The sequence below is a fragment of the Pezoporus occidentalis genome, unplaced genomic scaffold (assembly GCF_034315485.1).
Source record: "Pezoporus occidentalis ecotype Australia unplaced genomic scaffold, CSIRO_AGI_Poc_V1 ctg79, whole genome shotgun sequence".
Lineage (NCBI taxonomy): Eukaryota > Metazoa > Chordata > Aves > Psittaciformes > Psittacidae > Pezoporus > Pezoporus occidentalis.
In genome coordinates this window covers 1,303,359-1,324,931 of record NW_026916147.1, presented here as the reverse complement: position 1 = coordinate 1,324,931, position 21,573 = coordinate 1,303,359, and the positions used below count along the sequence as shown (strand labels likewise).

Sequence of the window (21,573 nt, the reverse complement as noted above, 5' to 3'; positions counted from 1 at the left end):
ACCTTCCACCACACCTTTAAAAACAAAGACACTGAGCCAGCTCTTAAACTACATTAAGAAATTTTCTGTGAGAATAAATTAAAATTAAGCCTTTTTGTCCAGACAAATCAGTATGACAATTACGTGGCAGTCATTAAAGTAAAACAGGAAGTAATCACAGCTTGTGAGAATATAAAGAGATCCCCCTCAGGGCTACGAAAGTTACTCCAATCTGAATATATACATTCCAGGCATATTGGACAGAGGCATAGCATGGCCTGGCTGCAATCTCCAGTTCACGCAGCTGTCCGTCTACTGCAGCGTAATCCCAGCTGCCAATCTGAAAGAAACCAGTTAGTCAGAGCAGACACAACCAACAGAAACAAATGTCACTCAATAATGTTCAGAGGCACTGGGTTCATGGATAATTTCAAACAGTATCTCTATCTGAAGCACTGATGTGCTCATTCAAAACACCTAAATCTTTGGCTACTGGAAAGAAGCAGAAAAAAGAAAACTAGAACTAGAAAACCAGGTCTGGTAGTACTTCAAAGAGACCGACAAAGTAAAAAGGGAAAAGAATCCAAAAAGAAAGTTAAGATGAATTTACAGACCTGCAAATAAAACTGGAGTCAGTACAAGCAAAATCCTAAGCAGCTCTATTTTTAAAAATATATCAACTATATAAAAATGTTTATAAAAATATAACAAATGTTTTATTTGAGCACCACAACCAAAACTGCTTCATGCCTCTCTCCTTTGTGGCAGTTGAAGGTTTTAAGAGAGCAGCTCACTGCTTTCATTTAAAATCAGTAATTATCACATAGAAAGTAGTGGCACTGTTCTGTGCAATAACTTGAAACTACACCGATTTCTGACATTCAGTCACTTCTCTAAACAGCTAAACCTAACCATCAAAACTTGCTACTTTCACATAGCCTACTTCCTATTTAGCCAACTCCAGATATTTTCCATATAAAACTTTTTCCTCCAGAAAAAAGGAATCTATTCCAATCTGTTCGCATTCTATGGAATTTCTTCAACTTTGATGCCATCTCTATTTATTAAATAAAAAAGCTTCATTAAAATAAACCATTTTGATCTGAAGGAGGTTAATAAACTGACGTAGAAATCCAACATTTAATGGTCTTTAAACTGTTTTGCGTGATCATCTTTCAGAATCTGTAACAATTGTGAAAAAGAAACAAATAACTCATTTGGCTAAACTATGAAATATATTTATTTAAGTAATAAGTACTACTTGCAAGATCAAACTTGCTGTTTTGAAAGCATGGGTACAATATTATCTCAGAGTTTTCCACTGCAATTTATGGAATTTTTGTTATCATTTACTAAAATGTAACGTTTAAGTGAGACTTTAGTTTTGGACACTGTTTGAGGAAAAGCACCTTCAGCTTGACCAAATGCTTTCTCACTCAAGTAGCAGCTCTTGTTCAAATATAACTAATAACTAATATAATACAGTTTGGTAAGTAAATAACACACCACCTGCAAACACCGTGGGAACACTGATGAGCCGGACACCCTAGGCTGCAATAAGAACAGAATGAAAACACTCCTATAAAAAAATTTCAGTTTCCCAGTTACTGTGAAAGTCAACAGAGATATAGTTTGGACTGCATAGGGTCTGCAAATAATCAAATCATGCTGATGACAAAAAGAGTAATGAAATTTTTGTATCCTGTTCTCTTCCATGTTTGATTCAAGGCTAAATGAATTCATGTATGTTAACTGTAGCTACTACACACTAGTATATCTCATCCTTTAAACACACGGAAGAGAAAAAAGAAGTTAAAAAATGGAAATACTTTTTACTAAAAAAAATTATTTTTGAAGGATTATGAACGTCACTTTCTTCCATCCCTTGTTTACCTTTTGATTACTCTTCCTTATTTAATGCTGGCCAACAAATATGTCAGCTATCTAAGACTGACCAGCCAGGCACAAATGAAAATGTAAAGAGCCCAGGGGGTCTCAAGGCCTCTCTGGCTCTGATAGAACCACAAGACAGGTCAAGCAAGAAGAGGTGAGGTAACTGACTGTGCTGAAAATTTCTATCCTTTGAATTTCAATCAGGGGCTGAGGAGAAAAGCACTCAGAGCTGAAGAACTAATTTACATGAGTTACCTCCTTCCAGAAAGCTTTACTGCTCCCAGCCAAAGTAGTTGTTTTATTCTTAATTTTTTTAAATACTTATACATCAGGCATCTCAGTCCTGCTTTTATTAACTCTAAAATAGCACTCTTTTTCCTGCTGGATACAGAGGCAGAAGCACCAGATGAAATTAGAATCTATTCTGTAATGAAGCACAAAAGAGAACATCCAGGACAAATATTTTTCCAGATCGAAACCTAGATGAATACTTTTATGCCTGTTTCTAAGTGCTGTAGCAAATACAGTTAAATTTAAAACAAAGGGCAATAAATCCTCTATTCATCATGTCAGATTCTGGGATGAATGGAATCAAAGGAGTGTCACACCTCCCAGATATCACAGCAAACACTTGCTTATGCTCATTTTGCCTGTTTACCTCCCATCGTTACAGACAGGTCACAGTGTCAGCTGCCTGAATTAACAGGTAAATGATATGAACTGCTGGCAGGAATCGTCTTCTATTATTTCAGTGCTCCTTTTACCAAAAAAAAAAAAAAGTTCATCTTTTTGTGAGTGAGTCCCGATACTCAGACAAGCTGGTTTCATGCAGCAGTGGTACCTGCCCACCCACAACAGCATCAGAGGCCCTGTTTTTGTTACACGATCCTGCTCTGCACAGGATTCACACACCTTCAGAGGGAAAGACCAGGGCACAGGACTGGCTGTACTTGACAAGTCCACCTCTCCTCAGCTATGAAATCAGTATGCTCCCTTTGAATACAGGCTTCTTAATGCTGGTTCCATATAACGGTATTTTATTACAAATTTGCAATTAAAACTAGACTGATTCTTAACATTTACTTGGCCTTTCACACTGTTCCTGTGCTGTGTAACGTCAAGCATGCCATCTGTGCAACACACTTCTGGCCAGAGATGATTCAAAGATTGTTTCTGCAGAACTTCGAATTTTGCCTGATGAATTCATTACTGACTGAATTCAGCACATCTAAATTTACTGCCCTCTGACAGTGTTTTCTAATCACTTTATCCTACTTTTTAAAGCTTGCTGTAGCCACAACAAAGACTGTTGCCCAACCTGCTAAAAACAGACTGATCACTTTCCCAACTATTTAGTAAATGTTAACTATGCTATAAATACAAGTCGTGTTTATACTTTGTGAAAGATTCACTGTTGTCAGAGTTCTCCAGCTGAGTTAGAGCTGAAATATGCTATTAAGTCCCACCATGAACACAGCTAAAAGGCCAAAAATGCTTTCTCTGGGATATCAGATCTGCTACTGCTGTTGTGAAACTGGGGTCATCTAAACTAAACATCCTTGTAATGTCTTTTGGAAAGAACAGAAGTCTCTCAAACTGTAAATATTTAAAAATAAAATTAGACTCATAAGAGATAGGTTTAAGATGCGTAAAACTTACCAAAAGATATTAATCTCAGGCAACATTTAAAAGCTATTATCCATAAATAATTTGTCCCATATGCCTTAAAACTGGAAATAAAGGAATTATTTCATCTTTTTATATAATCAGAAGTGGCATATTTAAATAACATACCAAATGCTGTGTCCAAGCTGATTCTTCACAATTTTTGAAGTTTCAGTTCATATGGAAATAAGATATCAAGTGCAGAAATAAAGGTGCCGATAGGATGCAGATAACTGTGCTTCCTAATGTTAAACAGATTACCTTCCTGTAACAAAAAGGAATCTTCTCTTCAAAGGAAAATCTATGAAACAACTGAATCATCTACAGCTAAAAGCACATCACTTAATGAAAGCATGAGGGGTATTAATTGGATGGGACCTATTCTCACCTTTTTTGAACTATTGTTGCAAATGTAAAAATCATCACTCTTCCTTAATTGCTAATTCGTATCAGATGATATTTTAAAAAATATTTAAATAGTATGGTTAGGTGTTTTTTGATAAGTGTTCTACAAAATTTAGTACGACCCCTGGGCTCAGGGGTTCCTGTAGTAAATCGATGACGTGTTCTTCAAGTAATATTTTGCCTTCCCACTATTAACATCATCTTTTTTCTTCATGTTTAACCAGTGTTCATGCTAGCTACACAGGGATATCACTGGAGACATGGACTTGTAATTAGGAATTCTGTGTGCAGCCCAAATTCATGATCACCCTTTGTTACACTATGCCAGAGACGAGGAATTTACAGTCTTCTGACCAAGGTACTAATGGAATACCCACCATTCAGTCCAAAAGATACAAATATTTTCTACGGATTTTGCTTCACCTCTTAATCAGTTGCTTGTCTGAATGACTTGGGTCTAATTCTACTACTATTTTTTTGCCATCCTTGGACGGCTATTGTAAAAAGAGAGCAGAATTTCTGATAAAAAGGTGCTGTGAATTCTCTCCAGAATGGTTGAATGACATTTATCTGTGCTACAGTGACTTCCTGCCTATTCCATACAGGCAACAAAAAAACCGCTCCACAGCAGATCTTGTGCTTTGGCGTTCCATATATCAAAACATGATGTCCAAGAACAAGTCAACAGAAGGTAGTCATACAGCATGCCTCTGCCTCCACCATAAAGATATGTGATATTTACTACTTGTCAGCTGAACAGCAACTTCTCCCTACATTTGTAACCTCCTTCAGCAAGATACACAAGAATCAGAGTCAGTGATAATGCTGGTAAAATGGTTCAAGAAAAAAGAAGAGGATAAAGGAATGGTGTCTGCAGGATGAGTCGTACACAGATATGCCAGCAGATATACTGGATCTCTTGCCTGGATTCTCCTGGTCACAGTTCCCTTCCCCCACTGACTGTGACTCAAACCCTTCTCTCTTGATCTACTTCCCTCCCCCTGAGATTTGCCTTTGAATTATGCAAGCTTTGCACTCCCCAGGGTTTATCTGCCAAAAGGTAGCATGTGGCCCACGGTTTGCATTTTAGTTTAAAATTTTCTATTATAGCAGTCAGATCCTTTCAAAATACTTTACTTCCTTTATTCCCATAGGCAGAAAGAATGGCAGGAAAAAATTGTTCACAGCAGTACAAGAGGATGTAAAAGTTCTACATTTTCAGTTAGAAAAAAAAAAGGTGGAATATGGTTTTAATCAAGTAGTTTTCCTTCCTAGACGAGTGCTTCCTTCTTGTAATATATATAACCTGACTGCCTATAAAAATAAAGGTGCCAGTTGGAGCCATTTAGGAGACCTAAGGAAATTCTGCATTAACCTACACTCCTCCCCTCCTCAGTTCCTTCCACTATTATTCTGTGTGTGGCCTCTCCTGATGAGTTAGGTCACCAATACCCATACTTTATCTGTGAAGATACTTCAGAAACATGTGTATCATAGGCTTCTCATTACTGATGTGGTCCAGGCCTAGTATAGACTATCCATGTAGAGAAATTACCATGGTTTAAGCACATGCTATCATTTCCATAGGATACCTAAAAGACTCTGTAACTTGCAACTCATAGCGCAAACAGAAACTTCTCCATTTCATGCTTGCAAATAAAAAAAAATTGTCAGCTACAACTGTTAAGATTTAAAGATCCAAACCCTGAAACTTATCAAGAGGAGAAAGTCAAAAGCATCCTTTTTGAAAACAAAAAATCCAGAGTAAAATCTCTGGTCTAATAGTTGCCTCATAAATGGATACTAAATCTGAGGTGTCATGCCTGCCTAAACATACTGTTAATTGTCCAGATCAGAAATTCATTTGGCCTCTAACCAGGAATCTGGTGGAGAAAGGAAGAAATATTTTCTAGCAAGCTGACTGAAGGAGAAAAATAAATGCTGATTGAAGCTGCTCAGCAGTACAGAACGTTAGCACAGGTCCCCAGGGAAATGGATTAGTAAGCAGGAAGAAGGTGAGGCTGTCAAAGGTGCATGATAAATTCATTTAGCACATAGATATAGAATGATTATGCACATAGATGTACACACAAACAGATTTTTTATTACTTTCATCTCTACTCATAAGTAAAAACAGAATAACGCGCCACTGGTGATGACAGTCATTAAATCTCTGCACTATCAATATCACACCAGAGCTGATCCTGTGTACCATTTCAAATTACATATACACATTTTCATAATAAAAAAATGATTTAAAAATACATGTAAATAGCAAGGGATACTACTAAACAGGAATCTTTTTACCGTTTTGCTGACCTGGATAAAAATACTAAATAAAAACATTCCATTTGGACCAACCTTCAAGTAACTCAGAATGAAAATGCTGCAAGATAACCATTCATTCTGCTGCCTGCATTCATCAGCATGTATTTTTGACACCATCAGTAGTGTTTTGAAATGCTGCTGCTGCTAAGCTACTCCATTATTATGAACTCAACAAGACTGTTATTCTCTCTCTCCTGTTTTCATTTTTATATGTCACTCAGTTGAGGCAGCACAGAACAACCCAAAATATGAAACTTTTTACTGAAGTACAGTAAAACCATGACAAAATTCAAAAGATTTGGTAACAAAATATATTTATATATTTATAGAAGTACAAAGTGAATGCTTCTCAAACTGAGATGATCCACACTTCCAGACAGATTTGTAACTTCCCTGGTCTTAAATTACTTTTTCTAAAGCTATGACACAAGTAGAACCTATCACAGTTAAACTGATAATACAACTGTTCTAGAAAAACGTATAACTACATAAAAATTGTGTGCGGCAGACCACTATTTTGATTAATACTACTTCAATTATTAGATCCATAAATGATGGTTCATTTAATATAAAAATTAAGAACACATTACACACAATGCCCAGTCTATTGTTTCATCTCAAACCTAGCACTTCAAGAGTCTAAAAAATACTCTTGCAAAGTAAGGGTATTTTCTTGTCAGTGAAAAGAGGTCAAACAATTATGAATTAAATAAAAATATGACAGGGTGAAAATCCAGTGCCTTTGGCTTAATAACTGTTTCAAACCCAGATTATGACACTTTTTTCTTAAAGCCAAGTGTTCCAGTGTCCCTTTCCTTAGCTCCATGAAATGTATTATGTATTTACGTGCAACCTCTGTATTTTAGCTCAAAGTAGACCAAGATGCAGTCTGAAGACTGATGGCAATCCATATAACAACCTCACCCAGCCATCACTTTTAGTACTCAAGCCAGTCCTTGTATGCCCCTACCTGCCCTATATGCCGCCTAAACTCTTCCACTGCACCCACAAGCCAGCTACAAACCACTGTGTTGCTACAATGGGACTTCTTATCCAGAGAATGTCAAGGTGACACAGTTAGATAGACAGCAGCTACAGAGAAAATACTGTTACATGAAATAATACTTGTCTACTTCTCAGATCATCTTTCACTAAACAAAAATTAAAAAAAACCTTTCAATTAAGATTAGCCTCAATCTACAGTGGACTTCAAACCTAATAATTGTAAGCAGAAACGATGTCTTCAATCTTGTTTTCATTCAGTTCACACGTATATTCCCTTTAGTATACATCTACTCACCCTTTTAAATAAAATTGTTGGTAGCATGCATATTACTTTATTCTCAGGAACTCAGGGTATTTTATAATAAAGATCCAGTTACATTTATTCTGTAATTAATATACTTACAGCTACGCTTGACACCAATGCATTTTCTGAACAGAAGACATAAAACCGATCCAAGGCCTATTTTAATCACCCACCGCAACCTGCCCTTTATTTTTAAACATCTGATTAGACGGAGGAGGGAGAAGTCTTTAAGCCCATGATATCCTAAGGGATACTTTAACAAACAGATTTTCTGAATAGTACAGAGTCTGAGTGAGACTACTGATCTTTCCAATGTTTGAATATTTACTTTTGCATATGAAAAATACAGGACAAATTATTAATTTGATAGCAAACCAAATAAAAATAACAGAAGCTACACCACTATGGTGTTTGATGTGTACTACATATGCAGGATTGCATTAAAAGAGAATTGTTAAAACTATAAATTCAAAAGTGCAAGCCAAATCAAAAAAATGACTGTCCTCAGCAGCTGAAGCAACCCTTGAACATTTATTTTTATATTGGCATCCAATTTGTGCTGAATCCAGGTGCACAAAATTTAAGAACAACTTGCATACTTGTTCCCCTAATTTTGCATGCTGTGACAACCAGTTCAGGCACCTTGCACTTGATTGGCCTGTAGGCAAACCACAAGAGAACACAAGGATTTGAACACTCAGCCTTGAAAGTGGAGTCTTTACACTTTCAATACTGAAGTGGTTAACAAAGATTTTGGTTTCCTATATTTAAAGTACAAACTTACCTCTCTTAATATGGAATCCGTTATTGAACTCAAGTTAACAGCTCCTTCATAAGTCAAATAGTAGAATACATTCAGGGACCTAACAGCCTCTGGCCCTTGCTGTTTGTAGCCAAAAATCAGATCAATCCACTGGTGAAGCTGGCAGGAAACAAACTCACTTTCTAATGCCTGTGAAAAAAAAACCCAGACAGAAAATACACTGAGTTTGCCGGTTAGTCATCATTTAGTCATTACTAAGTAGCAGCATTTTTTAATACCATGCAAAAATCTTAACAGGTCTACATACAGAACTGCTAACAGTATGTTGGGCATTTTACCAAAAATAAGGTCGGCCCTGTGACAGATGCCAGTCTCATGCCCTACTCCCCACTGATCAGATGACCTTGCTTTAAAACTTTAATAGTGGGAATAAGAAAAAAAACAGTAAGTGGAAAGCATTTATGCATTTATGGACAGCTGGTAATGTTTTTATGAACTTTCAAGATGTGATAGTGCTTTTCTGTGCGATCTGCACAGTGAACAAGAACAGCGTGATAGTCCGATTCCGACAGAGAGATCGATAGACTTGGGGAAACTGAACTAACTAGGGATGTTAGGGTACAAATTATTTAACATAGTACCAAACTGCAATTACTTCTATGAATGTTTTGTATATATGTCTTATATAGACATACACAGAAGCAGCACTATGCTGAATGATTAAGCCACTTTTCTGAAGATACTGTCCAGTTACAATCCAATTCCGAAGACAAAGCATCCAAACAATAATGAATCTCTCATAATGGTATTAGATACAGTACAAATGCATTAAAAGACAAAAGTCATTGGCATCTAAAGAGTTAATTCATCTCGACTGAGTCACTGCCAGGATTTGATTCCTCTGCTTTATACAGAGGGTTCAATATATTCTTGTTTGAATGAGCAAGCAAAACAACACAACAAAGTCTGATATTCTCTTCATCTAAGGAAACAAACGGCATTTTCCTTGTAAAGGAAATTCCTAATTTTGAGCAGAGGAAGTTAAAATTAATCTGAAAACCAAGGAAATCAGTCTGCAATTTGCACACTAAAATGATGGGTTTGTTTCATTAACCGATGCCTGAAAACAACATTTAAATTGACACATAAAACCAGCAATTGTCTTAATTTGTGGGGTGCACTCCACACAAAAGCCCTAAATATGTTCAAATTAGAGCAAGCTGCTTGATTGTCACTGCAGTCTCATGTCATATTAATGCATGACAAACATTAAACCATACACTTAAATGGCAATTTATATCATTTAAATGTTTACTGCCACACCAGATCATCACTCATTTAAATGTGACTTTCTGACAGCTAATTTCAGTTACTTTTCCTCGATTCACTTAATTAGAACTTTCAATCAAGAAAAGACCTGTACATATCTTTGACATCATATCATTCTTTTTTATTATTATTATTTTTATTAGGATACTGAATTGCTGAAAGCATTCTTTAAAATGAATTACCACACAGTATAGTATCCCTTTGGTTTCTCATACGGAAATACCTTACAACATATATGCTTAGACACGATTTTTTCTTTCTTACTTTTTTTTTTTCCTTTTTGAATTAAAAAAAAAACAACATTTAGACACAGGCACACAATTAAAACTATAAAAAACCACAAGCAGGCCCATTAAAAATTAATGATTTCAAAATTGTTTAATAAGATAAAACCAGTCAGGAGTCTCATGAGTGTCCATAATACTACAATGTGCAGCCATAAAATTCTACAGGGCTCAGCAAATGACAATCATAGGAATTAATTTTCTTGCTATGCTGCTATAAAAAAATTAACCCTGGAATATGCTTACTGTTATCATTATAACTACTTAATGACAGGAAAAATAGCATTAAGGACTTGTGATTGTACGTATGTATATAGTGTGTGCAGAGGTGGTTCATATTTCCTTTTTCTTCAAAAGCTAGATTTGCAATGGGTCAGATTACCCTCACAAAGGTTTTGGACATGAATAACTAAAGGAATATCACTCTGCAATTCTCCTCAGATTAACAGTATATCTAAACATGGCTTTTTCTTAAAAAAAAGCAAAACTAAAACACACCCTTTGTGTGTGTTTTACTATTAAATGGTTGGGAGCCATCCCAAATTTACTTCTCATTTTCAAATTTAAAATTATTTTACACTTGTAATTTTACAGATTCAAAAGTAGATTTTTTTTTTTTTTCCCATTTTAGGCCATTTTAAATCTTACTTCTTATTTGCCATATCATAAATATAAGCACCAAACAAAAATTACTACAGTCATCATCAATACCCAGGCCCCTGAAGGACACTCCAAACATAGCACACAAATTCAAGGACTAATAATCTTCTCTGGCATTTCAAATTCACAGTTAAGCTCTTGGTTGGAGGGAAGTGCTTATGCTATGGCAGAATCAATGGAGAAACAATAGTTAACAGTCTGTATAAAGATCAAAAAATCAAGTAGACTTCCCAGGAGAGCACCACAATGTACCAGGACATGTGATACACTTTACAGCTGCACTGGCATATACTATTTAAGTATAGGTTCTCCTTAAAAAAACAAAACAAAACAAAAAAAAAAAACCAAACAGAATCAAGCCAAATGTCTGAGAACCTGGAAAGTTCCAATTTGTGTAACTATCTAGTCTTTAAAACGAGGGCTTTAAAAAAAAAATTAAAAATGCTACTGTTAGCATTTACCTCTGGCAAAACTAAGCCAAGGGTATGGAATGCTAAGCATTTAGGATTACTTAAGCACGCAGGACAGTCAGTGCTCATTAAGGCTCAAGTTAAATACGCCATGCAGCGGTGGGATACTAACATCCTTCCCATGCTGCTCTTAAAGCAAACCAATCAATTGATAGCACTCCCACAGCAGACCAAGTACATCATTTACTGTGTGCTCTGAGGAAAACGTGTAAAACAAGAAAATCTTCTAAAATGTCCAGTGTAATACAGTTATATTCAATCCTATTGAGTTATTGTAGAACAAATCAGTGACTAATGCCCAATTGTTAAAGGATCAAACAAGACCATGAAAAGACTGTCACATGAAGCCACACACAAATTGTCAATTCTGTCCACAGGGACTCATACTAACTTTGACAAACTGTCTTGGGGCTGATATCTGTTTCTTTAATGAGATCTATTAGGCAGAGACTAAAACACTTGAGATATGCTAAAAAGTACAGTATACAGACGTCAAACACAAACACCTATTAGTAACTTCCATTTCTCCAATCCCAAGGTAGAAATGCTTCAGACACATCAACAAACAGAAGCTTTGATCTTATACATGGAAATTTTAGTTTATTCAAAAATACTTTTCGAATGCACAATTTGATGTCACTAAATATGTGCCATCAAAACTACTTCTTCACAAATGACTTTGAAATTCATTATTTTATGTACATCTTTTTCTGCTCCGTTTTCTGAAAGTAATGAATGGAGATTAATTTAGTGCTTGCAACCAAAGACTACTATCAGTCTAATACTACTACAAATGATTTAGTAAAACATGGTCGGAATGACAAAAACATAAAATCAGCAGGTTTGGAAAGATTTTTCCTTTTTCCGATATAAATATTCTAACCATTTATTATAAAATATTTTCACAAACAATACCACAGCCTTGGAATTAAGGTTTGTATTTTTAAAGTGACTAGCATTGGCTTTTACCCTCTACTTTTCTTTCTGGTTTAGATTATTCAATGACATATCTCATATGAAATGATGTCTATTAAAAATGAATATATACTGGGCTTGAGATTAGGATATTCCAATGCTGAAATTAGATGAGAAGATTAACTGCATTTCTTTTCACCAGCATAGGTATTTATTCATAACCAAGCTATTCAGAAACAGACCACAGACTAGTTTGCCTTATTCCTATGCTGATTAAAGCAAAGTAATCTTGGAAGCACAGCATAAAGCATGTAACTCTGAAAGACATAAAAAAGTCCAACCTATACAAAATGTGGTTTATATAGTTAAAATGAAGCAGAAACTTGGATGAGAAACCAAAATTGCTTCTCATACATGGATAAACTTTCCTGTTGACTCAATTAAGAAAATAAAATAAAACCCAGAAACCCTAGGAATACACTACAATGGCAAGTAAGGAATTACAAATCTCAAGTACAAATAATTGTCTATTACTTTTAATGACCTAAATATTTTAATTCCTCTTTGAAGTCAGGAATTTCCTTTGAAATACTAAAAATAACTGAATGTCCTTTTCTTACGTTCCATTTGAAAAATATTTATGTATGAAAAACATGAATTAAGTTTTCACACATTTTTAGCACAAACACAATTTTGACATGGAAAATACTCTTCTTGTACATGACAAAGCACCCACATAACTGCAGGACCAAGTAACTACTTTAAAGTAAGTACGTACCCTGGCTTGCAAGTATGTGTATGCACATACATTTAACAAAAACCCCAAACCAGCAAACCCAAACAACTGGAATTATGTTTGCATGTGCAGGCTTTCAGACACAAGTTGGTAATGCTGCCTTAACGTTGATATATGACCTTTGTAAGTTACAATGAAGAAGGCTGTTTTTTTCAGCCTAATTAGAACTGTTTCAAATTTTCCTGCTAAATATATGATAGAAAGTCCTTTCAACTTTTTTTTTTTTTATTCTAGAGTTTCTTTCCATGTCAACCTTGTTCCAATCAAAATATGGTTTGAATTAAATTATTTTGATTCAATATGTGGATCACATTTCACTTCCAAGATTTAAAGTCCGAAAAGGAAAAGTTTAGGCTGCTCAAACAAAGCAAAAGCAGCCACTTTGTGGAAAGCTATTCACATTTACCAAGACTGACAAATTGTTTGTGTGCACCATTAGGTCTAGTTTCTGCAATAGTTGCCAGATTTCCTGTCCTCCTAATAACATATTAACTCTTGAAGTGCTGGCTTTATCTTTTGTGCTTTCTCAGTAACCACTAGTATTTAAAAGTAAATTACCACACTTTCACCAGCAACACTATTTTATCACATGGGTAGACATCGCAGGAAAAAAAAGTATGAAAAGTTACTAGAGAGCTATTGAACTCAAGCCTTTCTTGAAGATGCCAGGAGAAGGAGGAAGAGGACAGCAGACATACTAGGGAGAAAATTTCAAGTTCTGCATGAGGTAATACAAATTTCAAAAGGATGAAGCAGACATCAAAAATGTCTGTGTGGATGCAGGTTTCTAACTTGCTAAGCAACTGTTCCAAGTAAATGCATGTAGTTTTATTTAATGTCTTTTTAATGTGTTTTAAACATGAAATACTTCAGAAAGTGAGCAATTACTTTACAGATTACATTGTAAGAACCATCTAATTTTTCTTTTTTTTTTTTTTTTTTTTTTTAAATGTGTGAGTTCCAGGAATGAGTTTCCAATGCATTCTTCATTACTTTTATAACCAAAATTAGCATTTTACGTTATTTCTCTACTTGGCTACCAACACCAGGATAAAATGGAAAAAGAATTCTGGAAAGTATAATCTTAATAAAAAGGTTTAACTCAGATGCTTTACTGAAGACAACTGATCTTACAGAACAAAGCGTATCAATAATCTGAGAAGCTCAGACCTAGGAGACCTCTGGAAGATAAACTTCCCTTCTTCTGCTCCTCCTACTTCTCTGTATTTAACAATAAAGTACTAAGTAATTACAAAAAAGAAAATAGTAATAGCGTAACTTAATGAATTTTTGTGGCAAGATATATTCTGCATAAGCAGCATGTAAACAAAGAAAAATATTTTGCAATTTAATGACTCAACCTCCTACCTGAATTTATGTAATTACTGCCAAAATAAGAACAAATTAGTGGCATGTTTAGCTAAAAATCTTGAGCACTTTTCCATCGTTTGGTGATTTCTATATTCAGTCTACAGCTGTTATTTTGAAGTTTAAATGGACAAGTCAGACAGCTGTTATGTATTTTATAAAATGAAAGCTACATTTCCTTTGAAATTTGGCTTTAATCTCAACTGAAATGTCTATCATTAGGTGCCAGGAATAAAAGATTCAGATTAATATGAAAACTTTTCTTGGAGTGTTCTTAGTTACTCTTTTCATGAAGGGAGTGATCACCCTTAAAAAATATTTCTTATATCCATGATGATAAGAGTGTATCCATGATGATCTGCAAACTTGAGAACACTGTTTTAAGGCAAAATTGCTACAACTTACCGTGAACAGTATATAGATAAACACAAAAATGTTGCATTTTTGTCATTAAGTTTCAATGTTTACACATCTACCTTGGATGCCAATGGTGAAAACGTTTACACAGATGTTTATCTTTACTCTTGTGAGCAATTCCACAGCCTTCATAGCATTCATAACAACTTAGAAAGGTGAAGTAAAGCATCCCGGCTTGCAGGATCTCCAAAGTTACCCATCAGGAGAAGACATAATCATATGTCTGTGAGAACATTTGGAGAGCTAGACTTAGAACCACAAACTTCCGAAGATGACGCTATAATGTAGAGAAACTGAAACCAGGTTAAATAAAGCCAAGACGGGTCCCAAACCAGTGTACTTACAACGTCACACAACTGAGTAAGGGCTGATTTGCGCACAAGACAAGTAATTGGTATATCCCTTTCTCTGAGCATGCAAACTGGTGCTCAAGAGTTAATGAACTATAAATTCACATGTTGGTTTACCTCATTTATTCACATATTCCACTGGTCGTGGTTGTGATAACACTAACTGCCCTACTCAAAAATAAGAGTGGGTATCACTGTTTCAGCCAACTGACTCCATAAACCAACAGATGCTTTTCAAAAAGCATACCAAGGAAGGCCCCTTCCTAGTTGCTTGATTTCATCTTAGCCAGAGGTAGAAAAGATACAGAATAATTGCGACAGGAACAAAAAATAATCAGGAGGTCTTTATTAGATTTTCCTACGTGAAAAATAATATATAAAAGCCATAATTAATTACAGTTGTGGAATCACACAAATGGCTATCATTATTCATAAGTGTGGTAATACCGATATATGTGGCTTGCATTCGTCTGTTCCTAGAGATACACAAAAAAATCTAAACACAACCAGTTAGACCATAACCATTTATTACTACAAATGTGGCTAAAAGCACATTCTTAACACCAGGAGGTGTTGCTGATTTCTCCACCATTTCCACTTCCTTCCACTCCGTCCCTGCACTTTTTGTCCACATTTAAAATGTCTACTACATTCTCAGAGGATTCTCTCCTCCAGAAGAGCCAACAACATCCCACGGCCAAGGCTGTGAATGAAAATCCCTTTGAAAATCCTCACACACAGCACCAAAAGGAGGCAGGAAGCTCCCTCCTCCTTGAAATTCAGTAATTCCTTTCCCAGTTCCTCCAGCACTTGTTTGCATGCAGACTGACAGCCTGGATCTGGAACCTATTACCCATGGAAACACAGGCTGTTAACCACACAGCTGACAGCTGGCCCAGTCAAATTAGCCTAAACGAAGTTCTACGTTAAAGAAAAAAAACAAACAGCAAAACACCAAACACCAAAATCCACAAGATACGACTGTATTTCACAACGCAGTGTTGTGTTCTAATTCAGCTCACCTAGCAGTGAAGCTGAGCAACCATGCTAGCATCCTGTGTTGCCAAGCTAACATATCTTTCCTCTCAGAAGGTTAATGCAGGTATACTGCTTCTAACACTTCAGCTAACTTGAATACTTCAAGCCGAGGGAAGTGGTATCTCCTTGAGCTTCGTCAACATGATCACAGTTGCTTCCGAATGTCAAGTATTAGCCAAAGAAAAACTGAAAGGTCAGAGTACTACACCCTTCCAAAAGACCATTTGTCACAGTAAACGGTGAGTCACCTTTTTATGTTTCAGATTCTTTCCCATTAAGAGAGAGGTGCAAAATATGCACTACAAAACTTTAAGCCATGTAAAATTTGCTTGCCTTTGAGGCTGAACAAGCTTATTCACTGAAGCTAGAAACAGGTTAAACACAGAAATTTAGGAAACTGTTATGATTAGAGTACACTTAGCCAGTCACAGAGGTTTAGCTTACTTACCCTAGATGAATACAGAGCTAGCATAATAGTAATGCAATAGATGGTGAAACTTAGTGAATACAGTGAAGGTCATGAAGTTTTAGAAAACATCTCAAACATGAAGTTGCATGATCATGTTTATGTGAACACAGACAAACTACACTTGAAACAGCTTTCCTGTTAAGTATTAGGCTCGGTACAACCATTCCATTTAATCCTTAAATTAAAGTTTAAGCCTATGTACACCACCTGGTTAATGACAGCACACTACACTCCAAACTGGGAGAAACTAGTGATTTTTTTAACATATTTTACATCTAAACTGCTCATACATTTCTTCCTTCTGATTTACTCTCTAAGCCCTAGAAGTCAACTGTTGCTTTATTTTTGCACTCTGTTTCAACAGCTTGCAGCATTTATGCTGTGCTTTGATGTGTCAGTTGTATATGCAATTCACAAGAACTGTGATGATCAACAAGTATTAAGTATGCATGTAAGAGGAGACAGAAATGCTTGCAAACACATGGTCTTCAAATCACTGCAAATAGCACAAGCGAACATCTTAGAAGTGTTGTAGAGACTAATCTAATTTGTCTTTGAAACCAGTTCTGGGGGGAAAAAAAAAATCTAGAAAAATTTGTTTAAGAAACGGTATGACAAAAGGTCAAGGAATTTAAAATTTAAAACAGTTTAGATGCAAGTCAGACAAGTAACTTCAATCTTTTTGACTTGTCTACTTATTCACAGAATAAGAAGCATTCAAGAGCTTTCGGAGAACAGAACACAAGATTTACAAAGGCAGTTATGGTACCACATCTGAAGAAATCGAACAGTACAAACATAGGAAACAGCACTGTTATCATCACGTGGCACAAATACAAAACCCATTCAGGCTAACATATATAGATAAATGCAGGATTTGCTTCCTTTCAATTATTATGAACAATGAAGCCTTGATTTTTTATAAAAGTATTCTGAGTGGTTGCTTAGGATGACAATACAAGGTATGTTTGGCAAGGACATCAGACTCCTTAAAGTTGGCATTGAACTGGACTGACAAAGGAGAATCATTATGTGACTTCAACAATGACAGAGAAAGGGAGAATTTATTTATCAAGGACATTATCAGCTTCTTCATCCAGTATTTAAGAAAAAAAAAATCAAATCTGTGGTAGATACAATTTGGAAAATGTATCTTTGCAAATTTGCCCAAACCCAGCAGGTTCTCATCTAATGTCTTGTTCTGGCATATGGGCTAGGCAAGCTATCAGGAAGTCTGAATCCAGACAAACTGGTGCTCAGGATGGTTCATCTTCTATCAAATACCCTTGGACAAGAACTTCCATAGTCTCTGATTAAGGAGGACACTGCCCTCATCTTGACTGTCACGCCCTGTCCCAGTGTATCCCATGGGCTGCCTCCTGCTCCCTGGGAGCAGCCTGGCTAGCGCTGGAATTTGTAACAGAACAAATAGCTCTTAGGAGTCAGGTTCAATGCCTGAAAGAAATCAAACTGAAAATGGATTATATTTATTTTATTTCTTCTTATTTCTTAAAATGTCCACCCTTAGAAAATGCAAAATCTTTTTTTATTCCCATTTCACTATGTATTGCATGTTGAGTTTTAATTAGTTTTGCTCATAATGCTTTCTTGCAGATAGTTTAATTTCTTTGAGATTTGATTCCTTTGTTTCACATACACCTGTTTCAATTTTCCACTATAACAGCTGTACACAGAAACACAACTGATACAGTGAGTATATTGAGCATGCTCAGGAAATCAAGGTATAACCACCTCCAAGTGCAACAGACTTTCTGTAGCAAGTTGAGAGCAAACTTTTCATAACCTTTATATTACTCTGCCACGAACCAGAGCAGTTAGGTGCAACCTGTTAGTGGGAACAGTGTAGGAAATAAATACTGTTAACGCTCAGAGGTTATCTGCTGAAAAAGCATATGATCAGGTATTAACATTTTAATGAATTAAATTTTTCAAGTTATAAGCTAAGATGCTAGAAAAGCCTAGCATTTTCCCTTACATCAACCATAAATTTTTTCTTCATAGAAGATGGCCTAAACCCCCCTAACATTTAGAAATAAAATAAAAATATACTGCAATAAACCAGTATTTAACTTCTATCTTACAAACAGCCATTTAATTCAGAGTCTGAAACTCCCAGAGACAGCTCTTGCTGCTTACAGGGCAAACAAGCAAGCATCTATCTATGGCATTACTTCCCGTTATTCAAAAACAAGTCTAAAGAAAAAAAAATATAACCCCCCAAACCCAACACAATGTTACACGAAGTTTTAAAGTAGCAACAACCAAATTACAAGGTTTTACTCAACGTTCTAACCAACGCTCCTGGACTGACAAGGGTTACACTAGTAGATTACTTTTTTAAATAAACCCCCATACCTGTGGCATGGAGCTCCCTTATCCAGAGGAAGATCAGCAGAAGGAGGATGCTACCATGTCCTTGTCTCCAAGTACATAACCTGATCCTACCCGGGAATACCGAAGGTCCCCATAGTTCCTCCCCACCACAACCACACAAGTGGTTTAGATACCTAGTCCGATCTGTATAACCTAAGCCTGAAGTTCACCTATCACAGAGCAGAAGGGAAATTAACACTTTTTTTTTTTAATTCCGTATTTTCAATCCTACACTTTCTTTAGGACAAGCTGGTTTGTGCTTTTGCATTTCACAAACGGCGCGACTTCAGGCGTTTGCGAATAGGAGCATGCCCGGCTCCCAGCGCGGCCGGAGAGGCACCGAGCCTCTCGCTTCCCTGCGCAAGCAAAAGGCAAGCAGGCAGGCAGGGAAGGGTTAACCGGGGCCGGAGGAGGGGAGGGAGCGGCGGCGGGGCACGGGGAGGTAACCGGGGAGCTGATCCAGAGCCTTGGCGTGGAGAGGCCTCGCTAATGAGCCTCAAGTACCCTGCAGTGGCTTTCAAACCTAACGGGCTTCAAGCCGTGCCACCCCGTGACAGAGTACTGCTGGCCATACGGAGAGGGTGATTAGAATAAATGACTGGAGTAATTAACTCTGATTGGAAACCACCTGACTGGAAAGAGAAGCTAGGAGCTGTTTAGCTGATGGTCTTCTGGTAGAAAAAGGAAGCTTTCCTTTACTCCAGTGTTTGTATGTGCTAAAAGAGCTCTTCCTTTCAAATAGGTATGTGGTGGCACTAATGAAAAGCAGCTTTCATTCAAGGGCCTTCCCATTCATCCTGAAAGGGGGAGAAAAGAAAAGCTTCAAAGTAGAACTAATTTACTTCATCCATACCCCACGTTGGGGAGCCCGTAGGTTGTATTAACACCGGAACAAAATATTGGTTAAGAAAAGAAGCCTTTTTTTCATATGAAGTTTAAACATTTTAAAGACACCTACAAGTTGTTGGTTTGGACTTTGCTTTTGTTTTGGGGGGGTTGTGGTTTTGTTGTTTGGTCTTACGGGGGGGGGAGGTTTTTGTTTGTTTGTTTTGGTTTTGTTTGTTGGGTTTTTTTTTTTACTACAACTACCAAGTCCTTCGTAAAGACATCCAGTCTTTGCATTTTCTGTTTTTCATGCCTGTGTTGCCAAATTGTTTCGTCTCTGGCTGAAAACTTCAATTTTTGTGCTATGGAAAACAGCAACAATTCGCTTTTTTAATATTTGTTTATTTATTAGAAATAGGATTGGCAATTTCCAGCAGCCCTTAGGCAGGAAACATATTCTCTGCACAGTGGCCTTCTCTGCCACACTATCTTGCCACTTTATTTTACAAAGCAGAATTACAAAGAGTGAGGGCATTACCACCTGCTGTTTTACAAGCAATCAGCAATTCATTGTACCAGTGTTGTCCTGTACCTGCTGAGTAAATGCTTTAAAAAAGTTCCACTAACTGCCCAGTAACAACTACAGTATAGTAGCAAAAGCAATTCACCAAATGTTTATACTGAGCCTCTGATTTATTTGACAGCTTTACACCTTCAAGACATGATATAATTAAATGTTTTGACAATAAAACAAAAATTGTATAAATTAGAAAGTCGTTAAAGATGTACAGTATCTAAAATTAAAACACAGTGCAGCTATAAAACACGATTTCTGAAATGCTCCTATGAAACAGATGAAATGTATTTAACTTTTAAAGAGTGATTTTTTTATCCTTAGCCTTTCTGCTACTGTGTTAAACTTATACAACTAAAATTTCCTAATTTAATCACCATATGAATGTGGTTCAAGAAGATCAAAAATGCCATTTTATGTTATTTTTAAAAGGCAATCAAATCATTACTTCAGCAAAAACAGTGGACCTAAAAATATTATGAGACTTTACAAAGTTAAAATACTAAGCAGTATCTTAATATATTGTGTGAATTGTTGTTATTTTGAATGTTTCAAAACAGAAAATCAACATCTGCCACGATGTCTTAGGGGACAACTAACAAGCTATGATGTTAATCCCACCCCTCCAAGGCACTCTGGCTCAAGCTTCAGCCAACCTTTTGTGCCTGCACAGTCGGGTGAGATGCAAGTTGGCACTTTCCATCGTAGAGAAATGGGCACACAATACACACTGAATGCTGAAAATGGGGTTCAGAAGGAGAAAAGCTAGCTGCTGACCATGTCTGTGCTTACACAGTGACCAAAGAGAAGAGCAGAAATAACTGTTCATACTCAAAATGAAAATGAGCATGTTAAAAATTGAATTTTAAAATTGAAACAAATGTCCCTAAGCTATGGTTGCTCACTCCAAGGTCAGTTCATATTTTAAAATGGAGTTTCATTATCATTTTTGGTAGTATGTATATAAAATGTGAGCTTATAACTAGACTTAAAAGCTAATTGTTTAAACAATGTATAATTATATAACCATTATTTAAACATTAAAGCCTTTAAGCAACTATGTGAAAACATTTAGAATCAACTTTGTAATGCAGCTGAAGAGCACTGTTGTTCTAAAGGAAACTGTAATCCAGCAAAAGGTAACAATGACCAGTTGTTTATAAAAACCACTGAAATGTTTGGGAACTAGTTCACATTCTCATGCTATGTTTATGTTTCCATTCATCATCCTTCTCCTTGAGAAGATAGCTCAGAAGGAAGAAAGACTAGAGAACAAAATTTTGTTTAAATTACACATGCAGACATCAGGTAATTTAACAACTCGAGACAAAAAAGGGATGCC

General features: G+C 36.2%; 1 protein-coding gene across 3 annotated transcripts in view; it reads right to left on the bottom strand.

Annotated features, from left to right (window-relative positions):
- The window catches only part of LRBA (LPS responsive beige-like anchor protein), a 401,187-nt gene that overhangs the window by 49,629 nt on the left and 329,985 nt on the right, over nucleotides 1–21,573 (bottom strand). For all 3 annotated transcript variants that reach the window (XM_062602815.1, XM_062602814.1, XM_062602816.1), the window contains exon 48: nucleotides 8,364–8,531. In XM_062602815.1, coding sequence (XP_062458799.1) covers nucleotides 8,364–8,531 — 168 coding nt within the window. The remainder of the gene's footprint in view (nucleotides 1–8,363; nucleotides 8,532–21,573) is intronic.